The 16760-nt window shown below is 43.5% G+C and overlaps 1 protein-coding gene across 1 annotated transcript in view; it reads left to right on the forward strand.

The window, feature by feature from the left end:
• Positions 1 to 8794, forward strand: part of CASZ1 (castor zinc finger 1) — a 34628-nt gene extending 25834 nt beyond the window's left edge. The window contains exons 9-12 of the mRNA XM_009889555.1: positions 705 to 768; positions 3337 to 3497; positions 6944 to 7066; positions 8455 to 8794. Coding sequence (XP_009887857.1) covers positions 705 to 768; positions 3337 to 3497; positions 6944 to 7066; positions 8455 to 8794 — 688 coding nt within the window. The remainder of the gene's footprint in view (positions 1 to 704; positions 769 to 3336; positions 3498 to 6943; positions 7067 to 8454) is intronic.
• The last annotated feature ends 7966 nt before the right edge of the window (positions 8795 to 16760 follow it).

Here is a 16760-nt window from a genome sequence, read left to right on the forward strand (position 1 = left end):
GTCTGAGAGAGGCACCTTCCGGAGAAAATGGAAACATAAGACAATCGGGTGTAACTCTGGTCTGGGTCTGGCACGTGCTAATCTACCGTTATGGTGATGAGTCTTTGCACTCAAGCAGATCTGAATGCACCTGTCTCAAAGCCTATGGCCCACTTGTCCACCATCTCTACTGAGAGCAGGAGTGCTTGGGGCTTGTCCTTGTGGGAAAACTGCAGAGGAACTGATACTGGGGATCAGTGAGCCTGCTAGAACTATTACTGATGCGTGTGAAATACTAAGGTTGCCTTTCAGCATGCTTAGCTGTGGCCATAAGGATGGTGTCTCTGGCAGCGTGAGTCTTCCATCAGCATCAGCCCTCATTTTGTGGCATACTTTTGAAAGTTCTAACAGGATGAAGGAGTAAACCATGGGGTGGGTTTTGAGTCAGCTAATAAAAAAGTGTGATGGTGCGGACACTGGAGGAAGAGGTTTGGACTGTTTAATAGCTGAAAGAACTAAATTCTGCAAACTTGGGATCCTCTTTCTCTCCATCTTGGCTATCACAAGTAAAAGAGTTTGGCCTGCCCAAGGGAGGGTGGGCATCATTCTCTTCCTCCAGATGCAGCAGGTGAGGAGGGAGGCAGCTTGAAGGGAGAAGGATTAATCTCAGTGCTCACAGTCCCTGTGCACATCTTAACTAAACCCTGTTGGTTTGTGTGTTCCAGTAATGAATCAAATGGCCACACAGTCTCGGCAAATTCATCTCTTTTATCCTCGCTTATGAATAAGGTAAGAGCCATCCATCAAACGCCTTTCATTCCCCCCACCAAGAGAAATTAAAGCTGCGATGGCGGGGAGGGGGGGGAAGAGATGCGTTTGTTTTTTAATGTTTTGCCTCTAATAAGATGAGTTTGTACCATTTAAATTTTGAGACCATTTTTCATCGGGTATAATTTCAGAGCCACTGCTTACGAATTAATTTAATGAACTGGCTGAAGAAATATATTGCAGCCTCTGACACCTTTTTTTTTTATCCTTTCTAGACAGAGGAGGGCTCCGAAAGATTTTTTTCTTTTTTTTTTTTTTTTTCATTTTTATTTCCAGAACCTGGCAACTCTCTCTCGCTCTCTTTTTATAGTTACTCATTTTGTTTATTTACTTAAAAACATTTTCTTTCATTGGGGAGGGGGAGGAAAATAATTTGTTTTTATGAAAGAGAGAAGAAAAAAATTAGAAGTTTTGAGCCAAAATCATTAATTTCTGTCTTTCTGGTGTGAGTAATGGTGTCCAACAGAGCCCCCTTTACCATGTTCTAGAACATTTATTTTAGATAATGCACGGTTTCTTTTTCCTTACTTTTTCCTTAAATTATACATCATCTCAAATATATATTTCCCTTTCACATGATAAATTCTACTGTACCAAGATTAATTTTGCTGTTGTATACAACTGCAGTAGAGATCAGGGCAGCCTTTGAGCCATGCTTTAATATTCTACTATATGATAGGTTTTACAGGCATAGCTGTTGCCATTCCCTTGGCTCTGGGCGTTACATGCATCAAGGCCATATAACCCTCAAGAGAGGGCAAAGTGACTTTGCCTAGTAATCTCTCACCTCCTTTCTCTCTTATTTCATCACTTTTTTTTCTCTGTGTTGTTTAATTTCTGTGTTTATCCTTACGCCACTTTTCTCCTCCATTGGCTCTCTGTTACAGTGGGGTTTTTGATGTTTCCTTTTAAACTTAATTTCTTACTTGTTCCTGCGTATTGTCCCTTTGGTGATTCCAAATACACAGCCCTTTCCCTAGTGAGTAAATCAATTTAGTAAGTCTGCTGTCTGGGGTCCTGAGTCATTCTGAAGGCCTCAGCTCAGGGAAATTCTGTTTCAATAGATACTTCACTTGAAAATCTCCAGGAGAATATGAGATTTAAGCATATGCTTAGAAATAAGCATTTGTTTGTGTGTAGCCCTGCAGAAGATTCTTTATGTTGTGCAAAGTAAGCGTAGCACAGGTACAAAATATGAGTTCTTCAAGTTTGTTCCTTTTTTAAAGAAGAAAGGGGTTAACTGATGACATAAACCAGAAAAGAATAGAGTCATAAACCAGCAAAGAATAGAGCTCACTGATTTGAAGGAGCCTATTCCAAGACTAAGGATTGCAGAATCAGGCTCAGTGTGCTCAGGAACACATCACGCTTGCTTCTTCCTCTTGCTGCAAACAGTTTCTGTTGCTGGAGGAATACTGCATTATTTGTCTAGGAAAAAGAACCCTTTATAGAAATTGAATGCCCAAAAAACACCAATGGAAAAAGATGACCTGAATTTCTGACTCCAGCCATAAAGAGCTGCCGTTTCCACATAGCAGCAGGGGCTTTACCTTCAGGGGCATTAAGAGAGCCTCAAATAGCCAGGGTTCCTGTAGCGGATTGCAGTTTATTTAGGGGGGTTGTCAGGCTTAATTAACTGATATTTATAAAGGGCTTCAAGATCCTCAAGTGGGTGGAGTTTATAATGGCAGTATTGGGCCCAATCCTGCATTTATTCATGCTGTGAATTTCACTGTTGTTGCGGGAGGTAATTGAGAGCACAACAAAGCAAGAAAGGGTCTGGGAAATTGTGCGTTTATTCTGAACGAAAATTTTCTCTCTAAGCATTCTTAAGTAACTTTTTTTCTGTCCTGCACATCATTCACCTGGACCTCTAAACCTTCTCTGTGTAGAATCTATTTGAAGCCTTTCACACAAGGCAAACTGTGAGTCCAAGTCCCACTTTGTGGAGGTTATGTCGATTTAGCACACAAAGTGACATAGTTTCTTTACTGAAGTTAGTAAGAATTCTCCAGGAACTTAAGTGGAGCCAGAATTTTTCCCCAGTTGAATGAGATTTCCCCCCTCCCGCCCCCACCCGATAGTCACTTTAAAGAAGGAGACAACCTGGTGGCTGGGATAAGATGATTCTAAATAAACTAGAGCTTACCAGTTCTATCACTAGCTCTGTACCGAGACCAGTATTTTGTAGGAGCTATATAGGGTTATTCATGTTTAAGCCTGCACACCTTTTCCATACTCCAGGTATTATGTCTCTCTACCTCAGCTTCCCCATGTGTAAAACAGACATGATGCTTCATTACTTTACATGAGAGCCATGAATATTGGATGGGCACCTGAGTACTTTGTGTTAGTTGGGTGGAGGATGCAGAAGAGTGAGGTGTTATTAAGCAGCCTGTGCAGACTTCTTGTCTTCTCTCTTAATCTTTGAAGACACAGCTTTCTGGGGGACAGTCCTGAGGGTATCCAGACTGGCAGTGTCCACAGCTGTATGCTGGGCTTGACGCAGTGTCTATGTTCTTGTTCCAGATGTCCAAGACCAGTGCCAGCCTTGGCACCCTGCTGAACATTAAGACAGAAGGAGATGGCAGCCAGGCTGGGGCTGGAGAGCCAACACAGTACTTGGGCAAGGCAGTGAAGGCACTGGTCCAGGAGAAGCTCTCTGAGCCATGGAAGATGTACCTGCGCCGGTAAGGAGAGCATGGAACTGGGACTAGAGGGAAGGGAAAATTATTTCCTTTGCAAAGTGTCTGGCTTATTAGTTCACACTCGAATGCAGAGTTCTCTTGAGTTTAAAGGCCTAATTCTGTGATATGCTGGTCACCTGGAGTGCATTTAGTCCTCGGTCCCGGCTGCCTGCGGTAGATGTTAATGTCCTGTAAGAAATATCTGTCCACATAGAATTATTTTGCAAAGGGATCTTGAGAGCCAACTATAAGCACAGACCTTCACATCGTACTGTTAGCCTAGACTTCATCTTAGGCTCTTCTTTATGTCCCCAGTCTGCAAGTGCCAGGGACCCACCACAGCGTGCTCTTAGCGCTGAGCGTCTGTTGGACCATGTTCAGTTATTATGCACAGATCACGGAAGCCTCAAAACTCTTGCTGTGGCATTTCCTCTGACCATAGGAGTACGCCACTGAAACAAAATCAGGAGTATAAGGGGTACGGGAACTGGGATGGCTTCTGCTGTTTTTGTTGTAGACAAGGAGGCTTGAAAGGAAAATGGAACAGATACAAAACTCACCCACACACAGACACATGCACATACATGCCCAGACAGACACATGCTTTGAGCATACACAGATACACCCAGGCAGACACATATACGTTTGTGCTCTGACACAGATCGTTGCCTACAAATGACTGTGGACACTTTGTAAATCACCAACTTCAATGGAAAAGACTGGAAAGTCTTCTAGTCCATCTGCCCCTGGCCAGTGTGAGATCCTTCACTGCAATCTATTTGCATTTTGTCCAGCCTAATTTTAATTATGCCAAGCAGCGTGGCTATTTTCTTGTCTCTGGGAGCATTATTCTACCACCTAATATGTTTCACTGTCACGATTTTTTTCATGGTATGCTGCCTGAATTTCCCTTTTTGTATTTTTTTTTCCAGTTCTCCTGGTTATATCCCCTTGAATCACAGCAGATAATTCCTCTCTGCAGTTGGAGTTCACCCCCTTCAGATAGCCACAGACTTTTAGCATACCATTTAACCAAGCTTATTTACTTCCTTTAATCTGACTTTGTAAATTAGTCCCCTCAGCCTGCTGATCATGTTGTTGCTGTTGTTGTTCATGCTGTTCCCTGAATGGGTGCAGAACTGGGCTGCCATTCCTGTATCACCACTCCAGATATAACGAGCTTCCTGCCCCCGTATATGCAGCTCACAATTGTGCTACCTTGTTTGCATCTATACTGTATAATGTATATGTATCATGGTTACCATCCACTGTTACACAGAATTACTTTTAATATTGCTCTCACAAGTCCCCTACATATAAAAACACCTCCCACCCCCCAGATGTGGTAGCTATATGTTTCCAAATAACAACTGTCGTATTCTGAACCTGCTCCCTTGTCTCGCAAGGCCTCTCTGTGTTATTTTTCTCCTCTTGCACTGGTGTTGCCAACTCCTCCCAGTTTAGTATCTTCTGTGAATTTCATTAACACGCTGTTGGCTCCTTCTCCTACATTACTAATGAAGATGTTAAATAAGCTCAGACCTAACCAAAGTCATCCTTGCAGCATTCACAAGATACCTCCTCCCAGCTCAGTACGTTGCTGTTTGTCATTAGCCTTTGTTTACGGTCCTTCAGCCAGTTTTCAATCCATGAGGTAGCATTCACATCCAGGGCAATTTGAATTAATTCTAAGCATATGCAAGACTGTATCAAAATGCTTTACTAAAATCCAAATATATTGCATCCCTTCATCCACTAATTTTGTAATTCTATCAAAAAAAGCAATTAAATTTGTCTGGCAAGATTTATTCTTTATAATCCTGATGCTGTTTATTGCTCATGGTTCCTTTATCCTCTAGATGTTTAATGATTTTCTCCTCCCTCTTAATATTTGTTCCATTACTTTACTGGAAGGAGAAGTTAAGACTAGAGGTATGATAATTGCCAAAGATCACTTGTCTTTTTTTCCCTGAAAGAATCAGTACCTAGGGGGTTTTGGGGTTGGGTTTTTTTTTCCAATTTCCTAGTACCTCTCTCTTCTCTATGGCTTAAAAAATAGCAAAGAGTAATGCAATCAGTTTGTGAGTTAATTTCCATTGCACTTCAGGACATACATCATCCAGACTGCTTGATTTGTGCATATTTATATTTTTCAACCAGTCCCTTTATCTGCTCTTCTAGAAGGTCTTCATTTTATCCCTAATTGTCTGCTTTGTCTTTAGTTTTCCTATCCAAAGTACATTTTATAAGGCAGCCATTTTTGACTCATCCCCTCCCATTTTTACTGGGACCTTCTTTCGAAGTGCAATACCTTTGTCCCTGATAAAACAACCCCTTTAGCGTGCAGTAACTTGGTTTCTTTACCTCATACTACACCTTTACTTTCCTTCATCTTCTCCCTGCAAGTGTTAACTGACTGCATGTATTCTATATGTGCTGACCTTCCTTCTCCAGTACAAGTGTTTTTTTTTCCTTTACCCTCGAATTGCGAAGAGTTCCCTCCTGGGACCACACGAGCTGCTGTTTGTTTCTTGCTTTCCTGCTCATCAGAGCAATTGTAGTCTGTTGTATCTTAATTATGCAGGATTCTCCTGTTAAGTTTCAAATCCTTCCTGCCAGTGTTTTTTACTTGATTTCTCAATTCCCTGTGATTCTGGAGTTTCCAGAAATCACATGTGTTTGTGCTACTCTTACTAAGTCCGGAGAATCTCAGCAGTGAATGAGCAGTGAAACCCTGCTTAGTTGGTTTTGCCCTCTTGACCGTTTCCTCCAAGATGACAAGAGGCACCTCTTAGGTGACGGCTTTTGCTCTGGTTTTTGCATTGCAGCATTGTTTCTTCTGTACTTCAGGGGTTGTGCTTTTCATTATTTATGCATAGTAGGCTGTAATTGCTATATAGGCGATACTTCGTCTTTCCCATCTATGTGATACCCTGTTGTTTTCAAGGTGGGGGGCGGGCAGATTCTGGATCCAGATTTCCATGAACCACGGTTGTTTCTTGCCTTTTGCTACTCCCAGTAGATGGAAACAGAAAAAAACCACCCCAAAACTGTGATGTTTTAGTAGTGTCCTTTTGGTCTAGATTTCCCTTTATTTACTCACCTTTGATCATTCCTCAGAGCCTTGGCTTTCGTACATAGGCACTTAAAAACACAATGATTTTCATCTTTTATTTCAGAGTAGTTCTGTATTTTCTCCCACTAAATGTGAATGGGAGTTTCTCAGTCAAGTTCAACTGGAGAGAAATTAGGTTCTTGTTCTGCATGTTTGGATCTATATAACAGGCAGTAGTCAAGCAACAATGCCAGCAGTGCTGTTTGTGCAGCAGGGACAGTGATGTTAGGAAACGGAACGGTAGTAGAATTGAAAAACAAAGAAAATATGTCTGTTCCAACACTGCTTCTCCTCTGGGGCCTTCTGTAAGATGTCTGCTTGTCTGCTTGGCCAGGTTTGGTACCAAGGATTTCTGCGATGCACAGTGCGACTTTCTCCATAAGGTGCATTTCCATTGTGTCGTGGAGGAATGCGGTGCCCTCTTCAGCACCCTGGATGGAGCCATCAAGCACGCCAAGTAAGTAGGAGGGCGCGAGTCCTGGGAAACCTTGAGAAAACTCCAAAACGTGCACACTGCAGGACAAGAGAGACCTTACTGAGTAACTCTATTCAAGAGCAGAAATGTGGGCAGTCCTGAGGGCAGCAGTTTGGGCATCCACATGCTTCCTGTGTGCTCAGCTAAAATTTTTGCAGAACACTATGTGCTGTTTAATTTTGTTTCACAATAAATGTGCTCAACTTGTGAAAAAGAGGTGCCTCTCACAGTGTTGACAAGGCTGAGAATTGGACATTCGTGTTTTTCCATAGCCTACTTGATAGACAGTGTGTGTTCAAGGAGACCCATATTTCTTACAGTGCAGAAATACACTATACAAAGAAATAAGAAAATATGGGAGGGAGAGGATCCTGTAAACCCAGCCTTTGTCATAGGATACAGACTTCTTGTGGAGTAGACAGCTCCCCATCAGTGCAGTGTAGAAAGCATTTTATTGTTCATGACAAGTCTCATTTAACGAGTTTTCCCTAGCCCTTAGTTTATATGGTTTTGTTAAAGAGGTTCACATCACGTGGATAAGGATCTTGAAATGAAGCAGTGAAACTGTCCAGCCCAACAGCAACCTCCTTCTCACCCTGCCATGTTCTATATTGTAAACCCTTTGTCATTTCACATCATTTTGGAAAGCAGCAGACAGCCCAGAGTTTGGTAGCCAGAACTGTAGGCTGGATAATATGGCCTATATTACAGAGACTCTATAGCATGCTCAGAACACTAGATGAGGTTTGGGTGAAGAAGGACTTTCAGATAGTACAATGAGGGGACTAGCAAAGAAAGGGTGGGATACTGGAAATTTTCCCTGTTGCAGATTTCTACAGAGCATTATCTGCAGTTCAAAACCACACCAAGCTCCTTTTAAAGTCAGTGGAAGATTTGCCCCAGTAAGGAATGAATAAGGCCTTCAGTAGCTGGCCACGTGACCAATTCTGAAGGGGTTTAAAGGGAAGGAGATGTTGCAAATCTTAGGACAGAAAGATCTCTTAGCACCATTGGTCTCTGGCATTGGATAGTTCCCTGTGCTTCACTACTGCAAACTACTGGCTTTTCACAACAGCCGTGGGAAGCTGCCCTCATAGGGATATTGATCTTACTGACTGCAGCGATTCTTGCATCTCTCTGATTTCAACATGTTTTTGCACCTTTCTGTCTCCACCCCTCTTAATGAATTTCCTTCTCTTCACAGATAGTCTAGGAGGCCCCTAAATCTTTCCACAAAGTTTGCAGAGCCCCTTTTAGGATTTAATCTCAGCTAATTTGTTTGCAGACTCCTGCCGCATTCTTGTTGATGCTCAGTCGAGGTATATGCAATGGTCGAGAATTTATGTCTGAATTACGCTGTCTTTCTGCAGTTTTCACTTCCGAACTGAGGGTGGAACTGTGAAAAGTAACTCTGAGTCTCCCTTCTCAACTGCTACTGAGAATAAGGCTTCGCTGGCTCCTTCATCACCATCTGCTACTTCTGTCACCATGGCAAGTGCTCCTGCCCTCGACGTGCCCACTCCGAGTCCAGCTACTGTGCCCTCTGCCCCCACACTGCTAGCTTGGAAGCAGCTGGCTTCAACCATACCCCAGATGCCTCAGATCCCAGCATCAGTGCCTAACCTGGCAACTTCACCCTTGGCAACGACTTCCCTGGAGAACGCCAAGCCTCAGGTCAAACCCGGATTTCTCCAGTTCCAGGAGAAGTAAGTTGTAGATGCTGCTTGCCTCCTTATCTCCCCTCCAGCCTGGCAATCCCCTCTTTACTGCTCTTCAGAGCTGCAGTACTACATCTACATTCACCCACTGAGAGACCTTCTGTCTAGAAAGTACTCCAGGCTTTATCTCACAGTCTAGAAAATGCCTTCAGTTTTCCTAGAGGAAAAAAAAAAAAACAGGAATTTTGAGTGCATCTGGGAGCACTCTTAGGTACAAGTTCAGAGGAGAAAGAAACTTGCTGATATATCACTGAAGCCTTTTTTATACCTCATGAGAGGTGTGCAGAAATACGTGCATCATTGCAGTATTTTTGACACTGAAGGCTACAGAGGAGGTATAGCATCTTTAAAGTTTTCAGCGTGATGCCTGACTAGCCCGCCTCCAGATCTTGCTGCAAGTCTGAGACTTACCAAGAGTTTCTTATAGTTGAGCAAAGATCAGTGGGCAACTGAGTGCTCAGTCATGGAAAGGTGAGGTGTTACTACGGCAAAGTACACAGAACTAACTAAAAGTAGATGCTTACAGATTGCTGAAAAGAAAGTGTGCTGGATTTCTCCTGTATTTTCCCTAGTAAGCTCTGTGGCGTTTTTTAGGAATGACTGGGGTCAGAGAGTGGAGGGGGCACAAGTGCTTGGACTGTGCCTTACCAGGAGTGGGTCTCTCAGCAGCTCAAGGAATAAGGAGCACTTCTCTCTCGCTTTTGTCAGAGTTTTGCTGTCCTGGCTGAACTTCTCTGCAAGTGTAATGAGTCTCCTTAAATTCTGTGCCTCTGGTTTTGTAGGGTTAGTTTACAAAGTCATTCACAAGGGAGGTGTCTGGCAGAAGGTAATGTACCTTGCTGAACTTTTTTAGAACATTTAAGAAGTTTCACAGCGTTGCTGTGATGGTGTTATTTCTCTTACATAGACAGAAAGAGGCACAGAAGTTACGTGGTTTACGGGAGGACACAGAAGTGCAGGATCAGGTTAGGCATTACAGCTTAGTCATTCAGGCTGGTGGTGTATCTGGTGTCTATGGGTCGTATATTGACAGTCATTTATCTGCTTTCAAAGAAGTCTATTAATTCTATTTCACGTGTCTGAGTAGGTGTCATTGGGTACAGTGCTTGGGATCCAAGAGATCAATGTTCAGCTACTTCTGATCTGATCTCTGTGCAGCCAGAAATCCATGGAATGGGTGGGGGGAGTAAGGTACCAAAACCATTTAGCTGATTAAATAGGTCACTGCCAATTTTGTCTAATCAGGGAAAGCCCTTGCACCTTGCAGCGTGCATGCCTAAGAGTTTCACTTTGGTTACACAAAATTGAGATGGGCGAAACTATCTGAATCCATTGAGGTAAGTACAGGTAGAAGGGGAGAAACGGCATCCATCCAGATCTTGAGAGAGCTTTAAATTGGAAGACTACAGAACCCACCATGCATTGCTGTATTTTAATAGTCTTAATCGAGAAAGTGCACTAGCTTGGTGGAGTTGCAATAGTGTTGCCAGCATCAATTTTACGAAAGAGGAAGGTGGCTATAGGAAATATGTAGGCCATGTTTGGAACAGAGGCTTCAGCTGGGCTCCCCTTGAATTAAATTTTGGCAAAGAAACAAATGTGTGAAATGAGTGAAGGTGATGATTGGCTTTTGGATGTATTCCAGTGATCCCTGCCTGGCAACGGACTGCAAGTACGCCAACAAATTCCACTTCCACTGTCTCTTTGGGAACTGCAAGTATGTGTGCAAAACCTCTGGCAAAGCAGAATCCCACTGCCTGGACCACATCAACCCCAACAATAATCTGGTGAATGTGCGAGACCAGTTTGCTTACTATTCGCTGCAGTGTCTCTGTCCAAACCAGGTAAGAGCAATTCAAAAGCAGTGTTCCAGCCTGAGTATGTGTGCAGGAGAAGAATGGAAAACAGCAAGTAGACTACCCATTAGGAAGTGAGGCTGAGTGTTTCATGCCTCATCTAGCTACAGAACCATGGAAGGGTCTTTATTAGTGGCCTAGCAAAATGTTTGATTTCAATCAAATTGAAAATCACACTGCTTTTATGGTTCTTTGACTTGGGTGAAGTGGACAAGGCTACTAGAATGATCTAAGAGACACAAGATGAAATAAAATAACAATCTATGATGAATACCAGGGAAAGCCACGAGTTAGGTTGGGGATATTTCAACATAGACTACTGCAATACAGAATACATGACAGCAATACAAAATACACGACAGGGAACAAGTTTGCATTGCGGCTTGTGGAAGATAAAATGGATGTGATCTACAGTATCAGTTCAGACCTCTCACATGTCTCAGAGGGACAGCATTAGTAGCAGGCAGATGAGAGTGCGTTTGTTTTAGATATGCTTAAAGCAACCTCCCTGTTTGCTCCTCTGTAGCACTGTGAATTCAGGATGCGAGGGCATTACCACTGTCTTCGTCCTGGCTGCTATTTTGTGACTAACATCACCACCAAGCTGCCCTGGCATGTGAAAAAACACGAGAAGGCAGAGAGAAGGGCCGCCAATGGCTTCAAGTATTTTACCAAGCGAGAAGAATGTGGCAGACTAGGTGAGTTTTCTTTTCTTTCCCCCATCACCTTTGTCATGTGGTCTGTCCCACGTCCAGGCTAAGAATGCCATGTGTTAGAGCCTGCGAGTTATGCTTAAGATGTATTTGGTCATTAAACCATTAAAGAAATGGAGCAAAACGGAAAGCGGTTCCTGATCTGCCGGAGTTGAAGCATGTTTTCCCAAATAGACCCAAGTTAAACTGTAATCTAGAGGATTATTTATTTATTTATTTTTGTCTGGAGACAGAGCTTCCCCTTTGTTTTTCCTTTTTTTCTGATTGTCAAGGCCTTTTTTTTGTTTGTTTATTTGTTTTTTTTGTACTTTGTAGTCTTTTGGGCCTACTGCTTGTCTTGGGTGGGGTTTAAGAGTGCTCTTAGGAGTGAAAAAAGGCATAGGGGAAATGGCTGCTGTGATGAGTGCCTTGTGTGAAAGTCTTCCTGTATCAAGGAAGTTGCTGCTTTGCCCTATTCCACGCAGCTTCAAATGAAAATTATTTTTTTTAGCCATTGCCAGTGCGGCATATTGAAAGCCAAAGGGCAAATAAGCAGTGATCGCGGTATGGAGAAAAGCGTTCAATAAACTACTCCCTTCTCTTCCAAAACCATTCTCCACAGCCACTTGTGCGCAGCAGGGAATACAGCGCTGGGTCTTTGTGCCAGCCTCCCACCAGAGCACGGCCTAAGGAAACACCTGAGATGTGGCACAGTCTCAGGCTGTGGCTTGCCCACTTGCCAAAATTATTAGCTGAGCTGTAGTAGTTATTAAATGTAAGTGCCCCTAGTGTAAAGCTGGTAAGACAAACGCACAAAACCAGAAAGTAGACTGCGTTCCCAGGGAGGGATCTAGAGCTGGAACCCAGGGCTCTGAACTGGGGGGAATCCCTAAAGATAGCTCCAGCAGAGCTCTATCCTGAACTGCCTGGGATTCACTAAACCCTTCTAGTTGTGTTTTGGCTTACCAGTATCACGGAGCCAGTCTTCCCTATCACTCCTGGTTGGAACAAAGGCTGAAACAAAACAGGGTTCAGAATAACACTCCCGGGTGCTGTTCCCTCCCATTGCAGGGAAACAGCCACAATAACCAGAACCAAACTTTTCTTTTCAGGTTTGAATACATCAAGAATTTGTACCCAAATGGTAGCTTGTTTGTGGTAGCCAGGGTAATGAGTGTCAACACGCCACAGCCAGTACTTACCCAGGTCTCATTTACACATGTCAGTAGATTCAGCAGTTGCTGTTATTTACTCAGCGTTAGGTGTTTCAGGTGATAGCAGGGGCTAGACAAAGCAGGACAATGATATATGACACCCAGCCTACACGGATGCCCTAGCAACAGGCGAGCCTTCACCTGCCCTTTGCTGATACTGTTTCAGTCCCGCCAGCACTGTTTGTTCTCCATCCCAAAGAACAGCACAACGTGATGGGGAGGGCAAATGAGGTGGGGCTGTGGGGGAGTGCAATACCTAAACAAACATCAACTTGGCATGCACATAAAACGCTATCTGTGAGCTAAAGATGGGCTGGGCGATTCAGGAGCTGTTTGGCAGTGAGGCGTCTACAGACTGTGCGTGTGTCAGCAGTGTTTATTTTGGGGAGCGATGGGGTACATGCATCCAGCATTATGTACATACGCCTATAGGTTGGGCTTGCCATGCAATAAACATACATTTAGCCAGCACTCTGCATTTGCCCGCGTAGATACAGGCAGCATGGTGGGATGGTGTAGCTGGATGTGTTCGTGTAGGTGTGTATGGTTACACCAACATGTAAATGCATGTCCACTTCTCTGTACGTCTCTGCACTTTTTATGTTGCGTATGTATACATAACAGGTGCAGAAAGCACTGGCCTGCTTTAAGGGCTGGAATGTTTCCGAACAAACACAAGATAGATTTTCATGTGTATGTTTGTGCGTGTATAAATACACACGTGCATGTATGGGTGGGGAGGGAGAGAGATGAAAAATACACAGGTATGTAAGTAAAGGTGGATGGGTGTAGATAGATGATAGCTAGATGAGTAAAGCTGAGCCGATCTGTACCTCTGTATATAAGGATACAAGCAAGGGGTGATGGTGAACAGGCAGAACCTGATTATTGATATAGCTGTGTTTTAACTGCAACAAGCTGGTATTTATCAGCTATAGAATGTAGCTGTTCAGGATTGTTTGTTAATGAGATACACAAACTCCCAGCATGCATGGCACTATCCACGAGGAGCAAAATGTGTCAAGTGCTGAATGCCAGAACCCATATAAACTGCTTGTTGTTTAGTAGCTGTCCCTATTACACAACAAATTTGGAGTGGCATAAACACCTCCTGGCTCATTTCTATCTGACCAGAGAGCATACACTGTCCAGAGCTACAGCTTTTAAGAGACTGCATTTCTGAGAGCACAGTTAAAGGAAAAAAGAGAAAAAGAACCTTTCATTTCTAATCTAATTGTGAGTGTGTATTTTTGACTGTAACTTCTGTGATACAGTTCAATGTCTCGGGTTTGTTCTTTCTGTAAAGGAAAAGGCGCTAGCTAAGACTGGAGAGCATTAGGCACTACTAGATATAACGGTAATGTTCCTTTCTTTATAACAAAATGAAGAGGGATGGGACTAGTCTGCAGCTCAGGCCCACTTCTTAAATCTACGTACACTGTAATCCTCTCTTGCAGTTGCTCAGCAGGCAAAAGATCATGTTTTTTTTCATTCAGGACTGTTCCTGAAGAACCCATGATCATTGGTAATCTTCAATCCACCAGAAATCCATGTAGCAGCAGCCTTGTCCCATCTCCTGCTCATCTTCCTTGCAGTCCCTTTCCCTCTTGGTACCTTTCATCTACTACATAACAATGGTTTTATGTCTGTAGGTTGCAAATACAACCAGGTGAACAGCCACTTCCACTGCATTCGAGAGGGCTGCCAGTTCTCCTTCCTGCTCAAGCACCAAATGACATCCCACGCCAGAAAGCACATGAGAAGGATGCTGGGGAAGAACTTTGATCGTGTTCCTACTCAGGTGACTCACCGGTTATTTAAGTTGTAGATCTGCATGTAGTGTTGGTCCCTTGGGTTGCTTGCTGCAGAACTGCTTTAGTGCCAAGACCCTTATACCCAAACTCTTAAGGATATATGTCTACATTGGGGGATACAACTGGGATATGTGAGTTCACCCAAGCTAGCTTTACCTGGTTGGCCTTCTGCAATATGAGGAAAGATAATGAAGCATAGACATCAAAGCATTACTTAGTGTGAACAGCTTTTCCTTGTGAGTTATGGAGAAAAAACATTGAGAAAGATAACACTAAAATACTCATATTTACAACTTGCACTCCCTCCCTGCTCTCTCAATATACAGCAATTGGCTTGTTAAAATTAAAGTGCTTAGGATGTGGAAGAATTGAACGTGCTGGTTTAAGCAACATTTCCTGTTGCACTTAAAGAATTATTTGCTGCTTCCACCTAGGATGGGAGAACTACCAGTCTCGAAATTTCTCTACCCTTATTGATTTGGAGTTAGTTTGGGGCACTCCTTGTCTTCTCTCAGGAAGTAGCAGAGCGATGCAGTTGCTTCTTCTCTGACATATAACAGAACAACTGGCAGATCAGGTTTGTCTGTTTCGTGAATAAATTGAAGAGTTTCAACTGCAGTACTGAGCTGCTGCCCAGAACGACAGCACTCCTGCAACCTCCTGCTTGTTCTTCTTATTCCTTAGTTGTTTTAACTTCCATTGACTTGGGAGATGAAACAAGTTAGCTTTATTTAAGCACCTATGACTGATCTGATCCTAAGGACATCTTCTGTTATATGAAAAACAAACGGGGCCATCTGTAGAAGCAAGATGGGAACCCCCTTTCATTCCACAGCATGGGAATAAAAGGACCCTATTAGTTATTAAGTACTGTCGATAAGTTAATTGTTCAAGTCAGCTACTGTTGGATTTAATGAGTTCACAGATGCCAAGGAACTGGTGTTACTGTTGTGGTAGCTTTTGTTCTGAACACGAAAAGCTTAGGTACAAGAATCAAACTTAGGAGAGATTTAACAAATAGATTTGCCTTCACTACTCTTCTAGTACATGCTGAATCTAGCCCTAACAATTTTAGTACATGCTGAGCAGCAAATGCTAGTTTTGACCTCCATCTCCTTTCACTGGCAATCTTATATCACTTCAGCAGTGGAGAAGTGGTAATCATGGCCTGAGCAATCCTGGAGCATACAGTGCTAGTCTTACTCTATTGCTGTGCTCAGCCCATGGATCAGTCCAGCAACAACAAAACAAGGATGAAACTGCAGATCACTGTATTGCCACTGCCTTTCTACACTGAGATGTACTAACTCCGGTTTTCCCATTCCTTAGTGCTCAGTAGGCACTAGTGGTGTGTTTGGATATACATTGCTTCTGGGTCCCTACCCATGTAGCTATCCAGAGAAGACCATGCCGTGCCCTGCCACAACAATTGCATGTGAACACAGCACACAGATGCATCACTGGTTTCGGTCTGCGTTCCCCTGTTGCAGTGTCTCGGCATGCAGGCACTAGGGCAGTTGTGTCAGTAGTCGTATTTCCAGTCTCTAAATGCAGCAGGACCTACACAGTAAGGTAGTAATGCCAAGATTAACACCTCCTGGTTTTGAATGCATCAGAATCCACACACCAGGATCCTGGTGCCAAGATTAACACTCCCAGCCTCTGAGCGCATCACAATTCACATACCAGGATACATGTGCCAAGTTTAGTGCTCTGAGCTCCCAGTGAAGGAAGATTCACGCTCCTAGCCACAGTGCCATGGGTTCCACTCACGAGCATGTTCCAGCTATCCCTCATGAACTGTGGCACAGAGAAATAAACGTGCAGACAGATGGTTTTGGTCTTGGCATCTTGCTTTTGGTGTGAAAGTCCCCGTCCTGTTTTCTTGCTGCAGGTTATTGGCCACACTCCAAGAAATGAAAATCTCCCCCAGGTTGGCAGCATGGCACCCAGCCCAGCCTCATCAGGAACCCCAGCTTCCTTTCAGGGACCCCCAAGCATGATGGACACTGAAACAGATGAGTACATGGATTACACTGGCTGTAGCCCTGGGGGTATCTCCTCTGAATCTTCCAATATGGACCGCAGCTGCTCCAGCACTCCAGTGGGCAATGAAAGTACATCAGCAGGTAAGAGAGAAGGGAGGGCGTGTGAAATGGATCCTCAGTTGCCTGCTCTCTTGGGAGCTAAACTCATGAAGACAGGCCAAAAGACAACTGCACCTTAAAACATAAACTGTACCAGCTTCACAATAGTGCCTCATACTAACCTAACTCCCTTCATCATTTGGGAGAAGAGATCCATTAAAATGTGCATCTCAAGCATCCATGAACTAACAGCGTATCTTTTTTCTCCCCTGAAGAGAGGTTTTAATACTGTGTC

Source organism: Charadrius vociferus, unplaced genomic scaffold (assembly GCF_000708025.1).
Source record: "Charadrius vociferus isolate BGI_N301 unplaced genomic scaffold, ASM70802v2 scaffold477, whole genome shotgun sequence".
Lineage (NCBI taxonomy): Eukaryota > Metazoa > Chordata > Aves > Charadriiformes > Charadriidae > Charadrius > Charadrius vociferus.